Below are 16,095 nucleotides of genomic sequence, written 5' to 3'. Positions count from 1 at the left end.
GTGGGCAGGCTTCTCTCGCCCGGCTTGCACTGGGTTTCCATGCTGCTGCCTCTCCTTCAACAGGGCACTGGGGGAGGCAAAGAGGCCTCTGGGGTGGGGGCAGTGGTGCACCTAGGTCCAAAATACACCGGGACCTAAAGGGCTTCAGGGAGAAAGCCCCCTTTGACCATTAAGAAATGGTGCTGTGTTGGGGCAGCAGTGCTTGTGGGGCGGGTGGGGGCCAGGAGGAGGGAGCTCCCCGTTTTACCAGGATGGGGGGGGGCAGCAAGCTCCTTCCAGCTCCCTGAGCCCATTTCCGGCCTCCCTCCACGTGGAGGACGCCAAAGGGGAGCTCTCGCCTCCTGCCCCACGGACACAGAGGCCCCTGCACCATCTCTGCCTCCTGGACCACCTGGAGACCAGGAAGGAATGTCATGTCTCTGTATAAACCTTTGGTTGGAAAGTGGTAGATAAGTATTCGTCCCTGTTCATTTCCAGAGAAACAGTGGCCCAAACAGGCATTATGAAGTGAACATTGAAATGTGTATTAGCAGCAGAAATGAGCGCAGGGCCAGCCAGCCCCTGTAGCCAGCCCTGATGTGCGCTGGGACCCTTTCAGGGCCCCGTCAACAGAGTGGCGCTGAGGTCCCTCTTTTGCTGTGATGCCCAGATCTCCCTCTGGGGCTGGCTCCTCTCCTGCCCTCAGATCTCTCCTCTCAAAGTCCTGCCCACGTGGACGGTAGCACTGCAGCAGATAAACAGCACCCCGCAAAGAGGCAGCTGTGCTTCAGGGTCGGTGGCCAGCAGTTTCCCGGAGGGGTGGGCTTGTTGTACTGGCCCCCAGGAGGAGAGAACAGACTTCAGTGCCAGCTTCAGGGCAGATGCAAGGAAGGATCTCGGGGCCAGGAAGGGCACCTCTCTCTGCCAGCAGTAGCCAAGACTGGATGGGAGCAGGGAGGGCTTTCTGCAGTCCATGGAGGCACTTCCAGCGAGGAGGAACAGAACAGAGCGAGGGGGGGGGGAAGCAGGCCGGAGGCTGTTCCCAAGGCATGCGATTTGGGGGACCAGAGGGCAGCCCCAGTCCCTGCCACAGCTCAGCCTGCCCCCCGCAGGCAGAGTCCCCTGTGGGGCAGAAGTGTTTCAGCCTGTCTGCCTCCCTCCACTCTGCCAGAGGATCTTCCAGAGCATCCGGTGGCTTCCAAGGGGGCAGTGGTGCCGCCAAAGAGACCCCCAACCGCACAAGGGCTGGGGTGCGGCCACAGGGCTTGGGCCTCCTTGGGCCAGTCCAGGCGAAGTCATGAGGTCAAGGGGCTTCACCCCCTTTTGGCCAAGGCGGCCTCCTTCCAGGAGCTCAGGCGAAGCTGGGGCAGGGGCATCAAAGGAGGCACAGCTGCCTCTGCTTCCTGACAGCAGCTCAAGGGGCTCCTGCTCTTTCCTGCGCTGCCTGCAGGCTGGCCATTCGTCAGGTAGAGCTGCGTGGCTCTCAGGCAGGGCAGGAGAGAGATGAGGAGTCACCTCAGCTGCTGCCAGGAAAGAGGCTTGTTAGGATGAGCCACCACTGCTCTCTGGGGAGGACATCAGGACGGGGGGGGCACTCCCCCCTGCCCCGGAATGCCCCTGCAGAGGGCTCCGCTCTGGGCTCAACAGCCACCTTGCTCCAAAGAGGCAAAAAAGACCAGAGTCACATCATCTGTTGCAGCAGCAGCCGCCGCCAAGGGCAGGAAGGGGGTGCTCCAGGACTCTGCCGCGCTGGCCTCTTCTTGCCCCCAGGACGGTCCATCTCTGGGAGGCCCTTCTGTGGGAACCCCGGTGTGGGTCCCAGGGTTGCGGCAGGCAGCCTCCCTCTTGTCAGTCACTCTGGCTCTGAAACAGAAGGAAGGACCTGCACTTTCTGGGAAAGGATCTGGGAAAGAAGCCACCAGCAGAGCCTCCCTCTGGGGGAAGCAGCAGTGGAAGAAGGGGTCTCTTCCCCTGGACCACGGGCTGTGGATGAAGCCCTTGAGCTAACGCCTGCCCTCCAACGGGCTGGAGAGGGGCTGCTGCCTCCCCCCGCCCCCGTCGCCTCTGCTAAAGGAAGCAAGTGGAAATATTACACGTGTCCAGCAGCCACCAAATTACCACGAGGGCTCTTCTTCCACTTCTGAACTGGCCTCCAGATAAGACACAGGTGGAACTCTGTGGCAAGGAGCCCGGAAGCCAACTGGCCGGTCAGCCCTTTCTGCCGAGGGAGTCCTTGGCACGGGGGGGGGGGGTCACAACACCAGCAGGTAGGCGGGGAGGGGGCCCTCACTCATGGTTCCCATCTTCTCCATCTCCTCCAGAGTGAGGGTCTCACAGAGCTGCCTCCTCAGCTAGCCAGGTGACGCTCCAGGACTCCCCAAGTGAGAGAGCCTCAGAGCCCTGCCCCCCCCCCGGCCACTCACCTCCATCTTGCTGTAGATCCAGCTGAGCAGCTTGGTGACCTGGGTGTAGACCCCTGGCTTGTTCCTCTGGCCACAGCCCGTCCCCCAGCTGGTGACACCCGCCAAATACCAATGGTTGCTGTCCTGACAGACCAGGGGCCCCCCACTGTCGCCCTGAGGCAGAGAGGGGAGGGCAGCGGGTCAGTGCAGAAGGGGCCCTGTGCTGGCCGGGGGGGGGGGAGAGGCCCTCTGGCTACTGCTCCACCCTGTGGGTTCAAAGGCACACCCTCTCCCTCCCTCCTCAGTTTCACAGGCATTTAGAACTGGCGGTCTTCTCGTCCATCCCTCCCATGCAAACAACGATCCAGCCACTGTTTGGAAACCCCCAGCAAAGGAGAGCCTATCACTGCACGGGGCAGAGGGTCCGACTGCCCGACAGCTCTGGCCGTGAGGAAACCCTTCCTTCCTCATGTCTCGCCCCCCCAGCTGCTCCCTTGTCACCCCAACCCGTTGGATCTGGTCCCGCCCGCAGAAGCCACGGAGAGCCAGTCCGCAGCCTGCTCTGTGTGCAGCCCTTCCGAGATCTGGAGATGGCGGCGACTCCGTCTTCCCAGCTGGCTCCTTTGACCTCCCCTCATCCTCGGGCTGGGCTCCCAAACGCCTCTTTGGCCCCTTCACTGTCCTCCTCGGAACCTGATCAGGTGTTCCAAGAACACCTTTCTTGACATGTGCTGCCTGAACTGGATTGGCTGGCAGCAGTCCTGCGGTTTGCCACGCAGCAGGCGGGCCAGAGTCCCGGAAAGGAGCGCGTGGCTGCTGGCCCAGCCCCTGTCCCAAGCTCCCTTCACAGCCTCCCTTTCCCAGCAGGAAGCAGAACCCCTCCGTTGCTAGGCATTGGGACCCCCCCGGCTCATGGAGACAGCAGTGGGGAAGGGGCAGGAGGAGGCAGTCCGGGGGCTTGGGCTGGCTGGCTGGCTGCTGGGACCGCCCGGCTAACGTCCTCGAGCCTGTCAGCCTGTCTCACCTGGCAGGCATCTCTGCCTCCTTGCAAGTACCCAGCGCACATCATCCGAGAGGTCAGATGGCCCTCGTAGACATGCTGGCTGTTGCAGAGTCGATAGTCAATGATCTTCACCTGCACCTCCCGCAGCTTCGGGGACGTGTTCTCTGAAACAGGGAAAGCGTGATGAGAGGGAGAAGGCACGCCCCCCCCATTTGCTTGGGAGCCACCAGCCCCTCCAACAAGAGGTTTGGGGCAGCTGGCTGGCTGTGCCCTGGGCCTGGGGGTGCTCCCCCCCCAGCACTGCCTGGCCCAGCAGATGGGGAACCCGCCCCCACTCTTGCCTTCATGCTCATTGGTCTTTCCAAAGCCCGTGATGAAGCACGTCCTCCCAGGAAGGAACTTCTGGCCAGACATGGGGAGGCAGGCTGGGCGGACCTGAGCTGGAGCAGAAAGAGGAGTGAAGGCCCTGCAGGGATGCCAGAGGCCTTGCTCAGCCCCTGCAGGCGGGGCGGAGGGGAGCTTCACCTGAGAGGGCCAGGGGCCTGGAGAGCCTCATCAGGGCAATGTCGTAGTCGTCCTGGTCATCCGTGTAGTTGGTGTTGATGATGACCTGGGAGACCGGAATGCCTTCGGACAGCTGCATGAGGTCAGAGGTCCCTGCGTACACCGTCCACTTGTCCAGGATCTTCACGCTGTTCCTAAGGAGCCCAAAGGACGGCACTGAGGAAGGGCCCCCTGGCCAGCCCCCTGGATCTAGGGCAGTGACTCACTGGGCCCTCAGACTGGCGGGGCGGGGGCTGGAAATGTGCTCCTCGTGACACAGTCACTGCCTAGGAGCCAAGGCCAGGCACCCACTTTGGCTCCTCCTCCAGCAGACTTGATCAGCAGGCAGGTAGTGGGGGCAGCAGAGTCGCCCATCAGCTCTGCTGGGAGCCCCACAAATCCAATCACAGCCAGGAGGACTGAGCGCTAGCCGGTCTGGAGGGCGCCCTTGTAATCCCGTGGCAGCCGCAGCAGAACCCACCACTGGCATGGCCGGAAGAAGGGGGGGGGAGGGCGGGGGGAGCAGCTGTGGGCCTTATCCACTCGAGACAGACATGCACCAGGGCAGGGGCCCAGCCGCGGGTGGGTGAGAGGCTCCAGCAGGGAGGCCAGCCAGGAGGAGGCTGAGGAGGCCGGTTCTCCTCCCTTGCAGGTTCCCCAGGGAAGGCTGGGCTGCATCCGGTGAGGGAGGAGGCCCTGCCTGCCTCCAGGCAGACTAGATGGCCTTCTGGGTCCCTTCCCACTCTTCAGGCCATCCTGCCTCCAGGCTGAATTGGGCCTCATCCGCAAGGCAACGTAAAGCCTCCCCAGACACCTTGATGGTGCATTCCTGCCCCCCCCCCAGCTCCAAGCAGGGCGTCTCGCAGACGCGCCCCCAGAGGGAGGAGCTTCAGCCAGGGGCGCAACTTACATGAAGAAGCAGTGAGCGGCCGTGAGCACCCACTGGGGGTCAATGATGGTGCCACCACAGATGTGCGTGGAGCCATACTGGAGACTCACTTGCCAGGGCCACTTGCTGGCTGAAGTTTCGTTGCCACCAACAATGCGGCTGGAGATCCTTTGCCCACAGCCTGCAGGGAGAGAAGCAGCCCAAAGGGTTGGTGGGGGGGCAGGAGGGGACCCTCCAGGGAGCTCATACCCAGCGCCCCCCCCCACCCGGAGCAGGGCAACTCCCTCTTCTGGGCTGACTGTCTTGTGCCAGAAGGCATGCCTGGGACACACACACCCACACACACCCACACACACCCCGCTTTCCGCCTGTGAGCCTTGCCAGGAGAAGGCGTCTGCTCTCCACCCCCACCCTTAATGCCTCCGTCGTGCATCATGAGGAAGCCCCACTCGGCACTCGCTACCCAGCCGCAGGGTGCAGCGGCCCAGCATCTCGGGGGCTCCTCACTCACCCACCTCAGGGAGAAAGTGCAGAAGCCCACCCCCACCCCCGTTATCAGAACGGAGCCTCCTTACTTGTGCATCGAAGGGCAACGTATTTCCTGGTGTGACACCTGGAGCTTAGGAGAGATCAGAACAGGGCGAGAAAGTTAGGGTCCCTGCAGGACACACCCTCAGGAGCTAAACAGCACGCTGCGACGCCACAGGTGGGGACACCCCCTTTCAGGGGCAATCTGTCCCCAGGTGCAAGCAGCACTTGGGGCCAATGGGCCACAGTACTCCTGTGCACATGATCCACCCCCAACCCTAACCCTCTCACATCACACTAGAACCAGGGATCATCCCATGGAATTGACTGCCAGGAAATTTAGGACCAACAAATTGAGATACTTTTTCACACAATGCATACATAACCAGCTTGTGGAATTCTCTGCCACAAGATGTGGTGACGGCCAACAATCTGGATGGCTTTAAGAAGGGTTTGAATAACTTCATGGAGGAGAGGTCTATCAACGGCTACTAGTCGGAGGGCTGTGGGCCACCTCCAGCCTCAAAGGCAGGATGCCTCTGAGTACCAGTTGCAGGGGAGTAACGGCAGGAGAGAGGGCTTGCCCTCAACTCCTGCCTGTGGCTTCCAGCAGCACCTGGTGGGCCACTGTGTGAAACAGGATGCTGGACTAGATGGGCCTTCTTGGGCTCGATCCAGCAAGGCTGTTCTTAACCCTCACCCTCACCCTCTCCTCTTTCAACGCACTGGAAGGCTGAGCAGAGGGCCACGTTCTGTGGCCTTCTTGTGGGCAGCCAAGTGGGTCCATTTGGCTCAGATGCCTGGAGGGGACACAGGCCAAGCTGCAGCCTAGAGGGGTCGGAGTCTGGCCAGAGCAGACCAGATCCAACTGCCCCTCTGCCACGACACTCCCTGGGTGCCCAGAAGAAACAGGATAAGAACCAGGTGCTGAAAGGGCCATGGAGATGGATGAGAAGGCAGAGAGTCGCGGCCTGCAAGGAAGGCGCTGCCAGCCCTCTCCTCCAGGGTGCCGTCCTCTTCCTCGCGCCCCTCTCCCCCCAGCCCCCTCCCTCAGCGGTATCAGGTGCCCCCGGCCCCCTCACCTGTTAAGGCTCTGCTGGATGGTGCTCTGCATCCCTGCAGCCACCAGACTTTTCCCAGAGAAGGATAGGGGCACAGACTCCATCTGGGAGGCACTGGGGAGGCACAAGAGGTGCTGCCGTCACCTCTAGGCCAAGGGGCAAGGCCCTTTCCTGGCCCTCCGAGTCCTGCTGCTGCCCACAGGACTCCTGAGGTGACAGTCACTGGCCAACCAAAGAGGAAGACCAGGCAAGGCAGCGGTCGACACCTTCTCGGGTTTTGCCTCATGCCCCACTGCCCGTACACACACACACACACACAGCCCTCCCCGCAGCCCCCAAAAGTTACTTGAGAAAGCCAAGCTGCCGGCAGGTCTTTCTGGAGAAGGCCTCCGTCCAACCACTGCTGCACACCGGCAGCCACTGCTTCTCTGCACTGGAGTAGATGTGGAGCAGGGACTGGTTCCAGCCAAACCGAACTGCCCGGCCAGGGTTGGGGGGAGAAAGGGAGCAGCGGGTGAAGTCCTGGGCTGAGGAGCCTCTTTCCGGACATCCAGGACAGCCTCCCACTCACCCAAGGGAGCCCAGGAGACAAGCTCAGTGCCAGGCCTGAGAGGACATGCCCACCCACCGAGGTTGGGCGGGCCAGGGGCGGGGCGGGGGGCATGCGCCTGGAGCCCACAGGAGCGCCATGGCATCTCCCGTGGGCAGCAGCAGGTGGGTCCTTACCGCAATCCAGTTCGTCACTCCTCTGGGTGCAGTCACTGGTCCCATCACATCGCACCGACTGGCTCCTGCAGCTCTCTGCTGGCTCTTTGTGGATGATGCCGGTGTCTGACCGCCAGAACAGGACTGCGGGGAGGAGAGCGGCCGAGCGGGTGAGGAACCAGGTCTGGACATCAGGACTGCCCTGCTGCTGGATCAGGCTCACGGCCCATCTGGCCCAGCACCCCGTTTCCCACAGTGGCCCAGCAGATGCCCCTGAGAACCCCACCAGCAGGAGATGAGGAAGGCACACGCACCCCATTGCTCCCCTGCCTCTGAGCCTGGAAGTAGCCTATGGATCTCCGGGGCTTGCGAGGCAGGAGCCAAGAAGTGGGTGCTTGTTTTTTCCAAGGGAGCTGCTCCCCTGGCCGACCCCCTCGCCGCCACTCCCCCGCCCCACCAGAGGCCTGCTCTTGCTTCCATGGTGGTCAGGAAGCAGCTGGGCCAAGCAACTAGGGATGTGCAAAACATTCCAGTGTTCATATGTTTGGACTTGAAATGGGCCATTTCGAGTGAGACAAAATGCCCTTTAAATAAAAGGCCTATTTCGAGCTTGGAACAAAACAACCCCGTTTGGACTTGAAATATTTCAGCCTTTTGAGCATCATTCCGGAGGCCCGTTTCCCCCTCGCTGATTGGTTTTCTGGCACTGGCTTCCCATTGGCTTGTGCTCTGGACAGTAGCAGTTCGGAATACACTGTTTTTCTCTGTTGTTTTTACAAGCCTTCTGAGGAATTGTTTATCACAGGCGAAGCAAGGAGGGTGGGAGGAGGGAAGTCCTCCGCTGCAAGCACGCCTTGAAAGGAGCTGAGCCAGCTCTCATGAGCTCTCACCATGCGCAGGCATCGGCATGAGGAAACCGTTGTTGTATAGTCTTGCCTGTTAGCAAGGGGAAGCAAAGCTGGAACAGGGATGACAATGTGTGCCTAATATTTCTTGGTGATTGCTGTGATGAGCTCCATGTCTGGCCTTGAGACTAACCTGTGCTTCACTCACTGCTCTGGGCTGCTCTGCAATCTGCACTGCAAGGGGTTGTGCTCAGTCAAAATGTGGCTGAAGTTGCTCTAGTTGAGCTTATGGCTCTGCTTGCTGCTCAGGGTGCTGCTGTGGCAGCTGTTGCAATGCGAGGCAGGAAGGAGTCCTAATGGTGCATGAGAGAGTAAAGCAACTTGTGCCAATGATGTTACTCTGCACAGGCACTGTGGCTGGCGCAGTGGATTCTGGGTCAGGGATTCTTTTTTGGCCATTTTTGGACTGTGTTTGAAATGTGTGTTTCAAATTTGGGAGGGACAGATTCCCTTCTACTATGTGCTTCTGCAGGGTTGCAAAATGCATTGCAAACTGCAATGCAAAACTTGTGTGCACTCTGTGAGTGCAGCTTGTTCCAGCCATAGGGAACAATGGGGAAACTCAAAACACCCCATTGTTCCCTATGGCTCTCTGCTGTCTGAAGTGGAGCACCAGCTGGTGCCCCCCTCCCTCCCCTCCCTCTTGGAATCACACCCTCCAACTCCTTATTTGCTCCCCTTTCGGTCCTTCCTTCCTCTGCAGACCACGGGCGGGAGGGGGCTGCTGTACTGCCCCATGAACAGGCTGAAACAGCCGTCTGTAGCAGCCCCCATCATCATCATCATCATCATCATCATCATCATCATCATCATCATCATCACCCTGCTTCATGGTGGGGGTTGCAAGGAACCCCTCCTGGTCAGAACACAGATTGCCTTCCCAACAGCTGGATACCCAGGCAGAGAGACAGTGGCTCAAATGATCCAAGCAGGAACAGCAAATGCCACAAAGAGTGGGGGCCCTTCCATTCTTTGGTGTGGGGGGGGGGACGCCAGCCAGATTCCTGGCTGTGGGTTGAGAGGAAGGCCAGACACAGGCCTATCACAGGGAGAGAAGAAGCCCTTTCCCTCCAATCCTGCCGGGTTCCCACAAGAGTTTCCTGGAGCAGAGCTGTGGCACCGGCAGGTGGAGCTGGGTTTCTGCTCTTTGCAGCAGCACATAGTCCACCAGGTGTCAGGAAAGCGCCAAGAATCAGAGCCAGCATCACCACCACCAGCAGCAGCCCACCTCCAGGAAAAGAAGGGGCCAGGCCCTGAGAGATTCTCTCCCTCCTGGTGGGATCCCTGGGAAGCCCCAGAGGGGAAGCTGGTGGATGCCTCCTGCTCTTCCTGAGAAGGAAGGGCCAACATTCCCAGGCAGGAGGCATCCAGGAGCCAAGGTGGCCCGCCCTGGTTTGGCCAGTCTTAGTCAGTCTGGATTTTGCTCAGTCCCCAAAATATAACCCCAGCAACACACATGCTGACGTTTTGCATTTGTCAAATGCAACCTCCTCTGCTCTTTGGAGTGCCCCAGGTCTCACATGAATTTTAGCCTCCAGGTCTCTGCAGTTTGCTCCTTCCTAGGCATGCAAGGCCACTGCCGACCTCACCCTCCCCGCCCCACACCTGTGCAGGGCCCACACTTTGCCAGAAACGCCCTAGAGGAGGGGCGGAGGCGCACTTACACAGCAGGATGAGGGCCACCAGCAGAGCAATGAGGACCAGGAGGCAGGTGATGAGGGCCACTCGCTTCTGGCCCATCGCCCAAGACGCCTTGAATGTTGAGGCTGAGGACCCTGGCGGGGGCGGGGGAGTGGAGAGAGAAAACAGGCCTGAAGCAGAGGCAGAGAGAAGCACAGCCGGGCAGGCGGCTGCTGGAGGCCTGGGCACTGTGCCCTGACGAAGGCCTCTACGGGAGGAGGGGGCACACAGCAGAAACCCAACCCACCCCCAGCAGCCATGAGCAGGACACAGGCCTAAGTGACAGAGCAGCTGCCTGTTTTTGACTGGGAGGGAAACAAGGTGGGTGCCCTGAGGGAGGGGGCCCCACCTCAGTGCTACAGACTGAGGGGTCCCCTGCCCCATTGTCGACGTCTGAAGGACTGACCTGGCACCTGGCTCTCCTGCCCACCCCACAGCCTGAGGGCAACAGCTGGGGGTGGGGGGCAGGTCTAGCTGCTCTTCCCGGTCACTGAGATGCCCCCCAAGCCTCCACGTACTGGGGGGGTCACATAAAAACGGCATCAGCCCCCGGCCCCTTCGGCTGCCTTACTTGAGTTCCCACGAGTCACGCCCGGCCATGCTGCCGACCTGGACTCCTCTGCAGTGCAGGGCCTGAAGGCGACTCCTTGGACCTCCACTTCGGATGGCATTGAGGGGACAGAGATGGGGGGCCCTGCTGCCGGGGGCTGGGGGTCAGGGCGCCATGCTGTGGGGCTGGACTTCCCTGGGAGTAAAGGAGGCGGAGGCTGGAGCAGGCTCTTTGCAGATGCCTCAGAGATGGTGGCCCTTGCCCTGAAGAAGCCACTAGCCAGCCCATGGGGCCTCCAGCCCCCCTCTGCTGCCCTTGGCCGAGGCCGAACCTCCCGGGCGACGGAAGCAGCCAGAGACCTCCACAGAGCAGGGGGCTGCCCCCCTAGTTTGAAGGTGTCATTTGGGCCAGTCATTATGTGGCCCAATTGCCAACTGACTGCTTGAGCAATCAGGGGTGGAATTGGGTGCCCCAGTTTCTGTGCCTTGCCTGTCCCAACCTCTCATTTCCTGGGCTGATTCATGGCATCCACTTGCTGCTACTGCTGCTGCTGCTGCTTTCCTCCTTGCCGGCTCGAGGGCAGGTGAGTCCCTTGGGCAGGAGGCCAAAGGCAGGCAGCAGGTCAGGAGGCGGCTGCTGGCCCAGAGGGAGGACCTGATGGTCTCCCACAGGTGGAAGGAAGTGGCCCCCAGGCCAGGAGGCCCATGGGCTGTCCTGTGGATGCCCCCCACCCCACCCCATCTCCATGGCTTCCTCTGACTAGTAGCCCTCCGTGCCTGATCTTCGGATACCTAGCCAGGCCAGGCCTGACATTTCAAAGCTTCCTGAGCCTTGACATGCTGCTGGGCCACTGGCCACACCAGAAGGGCCAATCTTCCCTCTCTGGTTCACCAACAACCTCCTCAATAAGCCTCACCCACCTCCCTGCCAACGCCCCCCCCAACCCTGCCCCCTGGCCTCTGCAGAGCTAACAGGTTAGGTCAGGAAAAGGGTGTCAATGAAAGAGGAAATGCCCCCCCACGCCCCCCCACCCCAACACTCTGATTCAGTTTGGGGACCCCTCCCCATGTGGCTGCTCTTAAGGAAAAGAGAAACTGGATTGTTCTCCTGAATCACCTCCTTTGGCCAAAACCTCAGCCAGTAGCGGGGGGGGGGGGGTTGGGGGGAGGCAGCTCGGGTTGCTCCTTTCTCTCCCACCCCACCGGAGAGCTATGCTGCCTGCAGGCTGGCCATTCACCAGGTAGATCTCCATGGTTAATCACCAGCCTGCAGAGGGTGCAGTGGGGTGGAAGAGAGAGGAGCAGCCTGCCTGCGTCTTCCACTGCCCTCCGCACAGGTGAGCCTGGCGGGGGGTGGGTGTGTGGGGGGGACCAGCACCAGGACCTCTCAGCCATGACCTGCTAAGGAGGAATGAGGCTGAGCAGCGGCGGCAGCTGATGCATAGCCCAGAAGAGCAGCAGCAAGTGGGGGGGGGCGTGGCCACAGGTACTTCCCTGGTTCCCCATCTTTGGGCCTTGGCCCTCGGGGCCTGGCAGGCAGAGACTCCGTCTTCCTTCTGCAGGAAGAGTCCCTGGCAAATCCTTCCGGAAGCTGGCGCTGGGTGGCTTGCAATGTGCAGGCACAACAACCCTCATCCTGGCAGCTCCGAGAACAGCTCCCTCCTCCTCCTCCGCCCTCCTGGTGGGCATGCCTGGCCACAGGAGCAAGAGGGTGTCTCTGGAGCCCCCCCTCCGCATGGCCCTCCCCCAAAGGCAGGGAGAGGCCACAGCTGCACCCCGCCCTTGAGGCAGGCTCAGCCCCCGGACCTTTGGGCCCCCTCCCCAAGGCCAGCCTGCTTCTTTCCACCCAAGGAAGCAGCGACTGGGTGGGCCACCAGACCAAGGCTCTGGCTTCCAGTCTGCTGGCGTGGCAAGGTCTGGCTGGCAGGCTGCCAGGAAGCCGGCAGGGGACAAGGGCTGAGCCCCTCCGCCAGCAGCACAGCAGGGACCCTTGTGGCCCTGGGAAGGGCTTCTGGTTGGCCAGGAGGGCTGGCCAGCCCTGGGTCCGGCTGCTGCCTGGGGAGGCTGCAGAGTGCCCCCCCCCGCCCCTGCTTGGAGACTGGCCGGCAGGTGCTGCTCTGGGTAGGAGAGGATGCCGAATGTGGGGCAGGATCCGGCCCCTCCTGCCCCTCCTTCCCCTTCCTTGTAGACAAGGATGCGGTGCCCGGTTGACGGGGTGACATCCCTCCCCCCCTCTCTCTGGGAGGGCACCCTGGGCAGGGCCGGCTCAGGCCCCCTGAGGACCTGGAATCTGCCCAGAGGAGCCGCAGGGGCCCTCTGAGCGCCCAGCAGGACTGGGCCCAGAGGAAGGGGGGTGCTTGGCTGGCCGGCCTGTGTGCCGTTTGGGATGGCAGTGGCTTCCAGGCAACAGAGCCCCAGACACGGGCCAGAGGAGGAGGGGAAAGCCAGCCAGAAGAGACAAACCTCGGCGGGCGGCGGGGGGGGACCTTAATGGGCCTCCCTGGCTCACTGAGCAAGCGCCGGCTTGCCCTCCCTGCCTCTGAGCAGGGCCCAGTGAGAAGCGGCCCCACACCCCGCTCTGGGCTTCTCTCCGCTGAGGGACCAGAGCACGGCTTGCACTCTGGCAGCTGCTTCTCCAGCCCCATTTCCACAGCCAGCGGGGCAGGAGGCAAACACGCCTCCTCCGGAATGTCTCCAGGAAGCACAAGCAGGTAAACAGCTTCCCTCCCGCCCACGGGGCCCCAGTAGTCACCCTTCCGGGAATGTGGGGAGCCAGCGAGGGCATGTGTGGGAGGCCAGAGGCCGTGGCCTCTCCCCCCCCAGCATCCTGGGTGGCCTTTCCCCCAGATCATGCGCAGCAGGAGAGTCCCGGGCAGCCGGCTCCTTTCCGCACATGGACATCTCTGTCACGGAGCGTGTGGGGCGGAGGCGGACAAGGCCTCAGGCAAGAGACGGACCCTCCGCCTGCAGGAGCTCCCAGAGTGGAGATGGGACCACAGTGGGACGGTGATTTGTTGCCACCACTCATGAATTCTGGGAGCCGCGATGGGGAGGAATTCCAAGCCCCAAGATCTGGCCAAAAATCCAAAGGTGGAGCATCCTGCTACTGATACGACGACGACGACAACAGATATTTATACACCAACCAAAGTCCTCAAAGCAGTTGACACAGAAAAATAAACAATACATAAATAAAGTGGTTCCCAAAGGGCTCACAATCTAAAAAGACACATAAGGTTGACACCAGCCACAGCCACTGGAGGGATGCTGTGCTGGGGCCGGAGAGGGCCAGCTGCTCTCCCCCTGCTCAATAAAGAGAATCACCACTTTAAAAAGATGCCTCTTTGCTCAGTTAGTGGGGCCCCTGGCAGTCCTGACCCACCCCCAGGCAGGTTGGACCAGGCTGCAACCCTCTCCCCACCCCACTGCGGCCAGAGACAGTTTCCATTTCACCCCAAGGGAACAGCAGCTGCCCACCATCCCATGACGCACCCCCCCCCCGGCCCACTGGCCTCCCCCACTGCCTGCCTCCGCACGGGGGCGGCTGTGTCGTTCGCCATGGGGAGAATTACTGGGCTCAGCCTCTTGGGCTCATGCTAGCCCTCAGGTGCCCAGGCTGAGCCATGGAGGGCCTGCTGCCAGCCCAGCTGTGTGGCAACCGGGCCCGGAGTCTGCCCTGCCTGGCTCCCAGGCGTGTGGCAACTGCCATGTCAGCCACGGAGGGAACTGGACTGACCTGAATCGCGAAGAAGCCTCCTCCTCCAAGCCAGGCTCCTCCAGGTGGGGCGCCCTCCCTCCCTGGCCCCCAGAGGTCCTGCTGGGCCCTGCTGGGCCTCCTTGCCTTCGGGGCCTGTGAGGGGTCGGTCGAGCCCAGGCCTGCCCCACACCAGGCTCCTCACCTGTGGCGGCTGCAGCCTCCCCAACCATCCGTGCCCGAATGAGCCGCCTTCATCCCTCTCAGCTGCCCGGCAGTTTCAGGGGACTCCGCCCAGAGGAGAGGTGGGAGGGCCTGACTCCGCCGCCGGAGAGGTGACACGGCCCAGAGCCCGGCCCTGCTGCTGCTGCTGCTGCTGCTGCTGCTGGGGGAACCGGTCCGGTCCGCGTCCCTGGGGGCTCCGGCAAGGGGTGTCGCCCAAGCAGCTGCTCCCGCCCCCAGGACAGAGGGGAGCACCTTCCAGCGGGGGGGGGGAGCTCTGGCCGGATTGGCTCCTGGTCTGCTTTGGGACCAGCAGGTCCGCCCTGAGAGCCCGCAGCACGGATGTTCTCAGGATCTGGGACCCATCCCAATGTGCAGCTGTTTTGGTAGGGGGGGGGGGACTGCACATACACCTCAAAACGAGGCTGGGCTAGGAGGAGACAGGGAGAGGTGACTTTGGCCTGGCACAGCTGCAGGGACCAGTCCTGCACTGAGGCCAGAAGGGTCCTCCTGGTTGCCCGCATGCACTTGCCGCCGTTCGGGCTGTGAGTCCCACAGACTGCCCCCCAGCGGGTCCTCCAGGGACAAAGGGTGGCTCTGCATCCAGACACACCCCTTTGCTCAGGCGCAGCACGAGGTCCACTTGGGCCGCAGTGGCAGCTGCAGGGGAAAGAGCCAGGCGGAGCGCTGGCTGGCAAATGCCCACTAGCACAAGCCCCTCCGAAAGTAGCCCACCAGAGGCCCTGAGCCCGCCCTTCGGATGCCAGGAGAGGCAGAGCAAGGGCTTCGCAGCAGGGCAAGCCCCCCCCCCCCGTGGGCTCCCACTGCTGCTGCTGCCGCCACCCCTGAGGGGCCATTCAGAGGTGGAGTTTCTCCAGTGTGGCCTTCCCTGACCTGCTGCTGCCTGCAGAGAAGTACCAACATCATCCCTCCCCGCCGCCAACTCCCACCCGCGGCCACCCAGCAGCCTCCTAGGATCTGGCCCCTCCGTCAGCTTCTGGCCATGGAGAGGTGACTTCTGGCCGCGGGCCTGATGCCCGCCCTGGGAAGTTGACGTGCTCTCCTCCTCCCAGCCTGCCTGACCCAACCGGTTGAGCATCTGGCAGAGCAGGCAGGCAGGAAGCAAGCGCGGGGAGGGAGGCGGGAAGGCGGGCGGGGCTGCTCGGGCTGCTCGGAGGACGCGGAGGAGCAGCAGGCCTGACGAAAGCCGCTGCCTGCTCGCCCGCTTGCTCACCCTCCACCAGCGGGGCCGGTGATGCCGTCATCGCGGTGCCTCCCCCCGCCCCCCCCCCGCCCCGGGCAGCGGGGAAGGTGCCTCCTGCTCGCCTCCGCCAGGCGGCAGCCGCAGCCTCCCGCCCGGCTCGCTCCCTGCTGCCTCGCGCCCTTGCTCGGCTGCTGCCGCCAGTGGCCGCCGCGCTTTCGCATCGCTCGGGCGGCGAGAGCGCAGCGCCGCGGCGGAGGGCCCGGAGGAGGCTGGGGCGGCCGCCGAGCCCGGCTGCTCCGCTTTCTGGCCCTCCTTCCGCTTAGGAGGAATCTCTTTCGGCTGCGCGTTGAAAGCGCCCAAAGGTCACAGTCGCCAGAAGAACGGCCCGCGGGGGGACATATTCCTCGGAGAGGAGCAGGATGCTGATGGTCACGGTTCAGGAATGGTGTGAAAAGCGCCCTCCTCTGAGCTGAAAGGACAGCGGAGTCTCAGCGCCGCGCGGTATCCGGGAGGAAGGACCGCAGCTGCTCAGCGGCGGAGCCCCCCCCACCCCCGGCTCAGCCCCCGGCAGCATCTCCAGAGGGCTGCGGCGGGAGACCCCTCCCTGGCCGAGACTCTGGAGAGCTGCTGCTGCCGCCGGTCCGAGGAGGCAAGGCAAGAGCCAGAAGGAGCAGCGGTCTGAGCTGGGATCAGGCAGCAGCTTCCTGGGTCGAGACCGGCCGCTTTCCCTC

At 62.5% G+C, this 16,095-nt stretch overlaps 1 protein-coding gene across 6 annotated transcripts; it reads right to left on the bottom strand.

Annotated features, from left to right (window-relative positions):
* Positions 1-414: 414 nt before the first annotated feature.
* LOC128333491 (transmembrane protease serine 13-like) lies at positions 415-15,650 on the bottom strand. 6 transcript variants are annotated; one of them, XM_053268965.1, is made up of 13 exons: positions 13,981-14,216; positions 10,267-10,440; positions 9,680-9,790; positions 7,132-7,254; positions 6,752-6,881; positions 6,427-6,519; positions 5,392-5,435; positions 4,838-4,997; positions 3,910-4,082; positions 3,726-3,824; positions 3,406-3,548; positions 2,403-2,555; positions 416-1,842 (listed from the first exon to the last, which is right to left on the bottom strand). In XM_053268965.1, the coding sequence occupies exons 2-13, from the start codon at positions 10,364-10,366 to the stop codon at positions 1,828-1,830; spliced, it is 1,344 nt and encodes a 447-aa protein (XP_053124940.1). In that variant the 5' UTR covers positions 10,367-10,440; positions 13,981-14,216; the 3' UTR covers positions 416-1,827. The 6 variants fall into 6 exon arrangements, with proteins under 6 accessions (XP_053124937.1, XP_053124940.1, XP_053124934.1 ...); XM_053268959.1 differs by lacking the exon at positions 13,981-14,216 and adding an exon at positions 15,395-15,629 and having other exon boundaries at positions 417-1,842; XM_053268960.1 differs by having other exon boundaries at positions 417-1,842; positions 14,144-14,330.
* Positions 15,651-16,095: the final 445 nt, after the last annotated feature.

Source organism: Hemicordylus capensis, chromosome 8 (assembly GCF_027244095.1).
Source record: "Hemicordylus capensis ecotype Gifberg chromosome 8, rHemCap1.1.pri, whole genome shotgun sequence".
Taxonomy (NCBI): domain Eukaryota; kingdom Metazoa; phylum Chordata; class Lepidosauria; order Squamata; family Cordylidae; genus Hemicordylus; species Hemicordylus capensis.
This window is presented reverse-complemented; position numbering and strand designations above follow the sequence as displayed.

Bases quoted from the DNA above. Each gene is read 5' to 3' on its own strand.
- LOC128333491 (XM_053268959.1), bottom strand. From the start codon at position 15,425: ATGACGGCATCACCGGCCCCGCTGGTGGAGG. The intron at 3,825-3,909 runs GTGAAGCTCCCC...TTTCTGCTCCAG, and splicing joins CAGGCCCCTGGCCCTCTCAG to CTCAGGTCCGCCCAGCCTGC. The intron at 3,549-3,725 runs GCAAGAGTGGGG...TCCCTGTTTCAG, and splicing joins AAAGACCAATGAGCATGAAG to AGAACACGTCCCCGAAGCTG.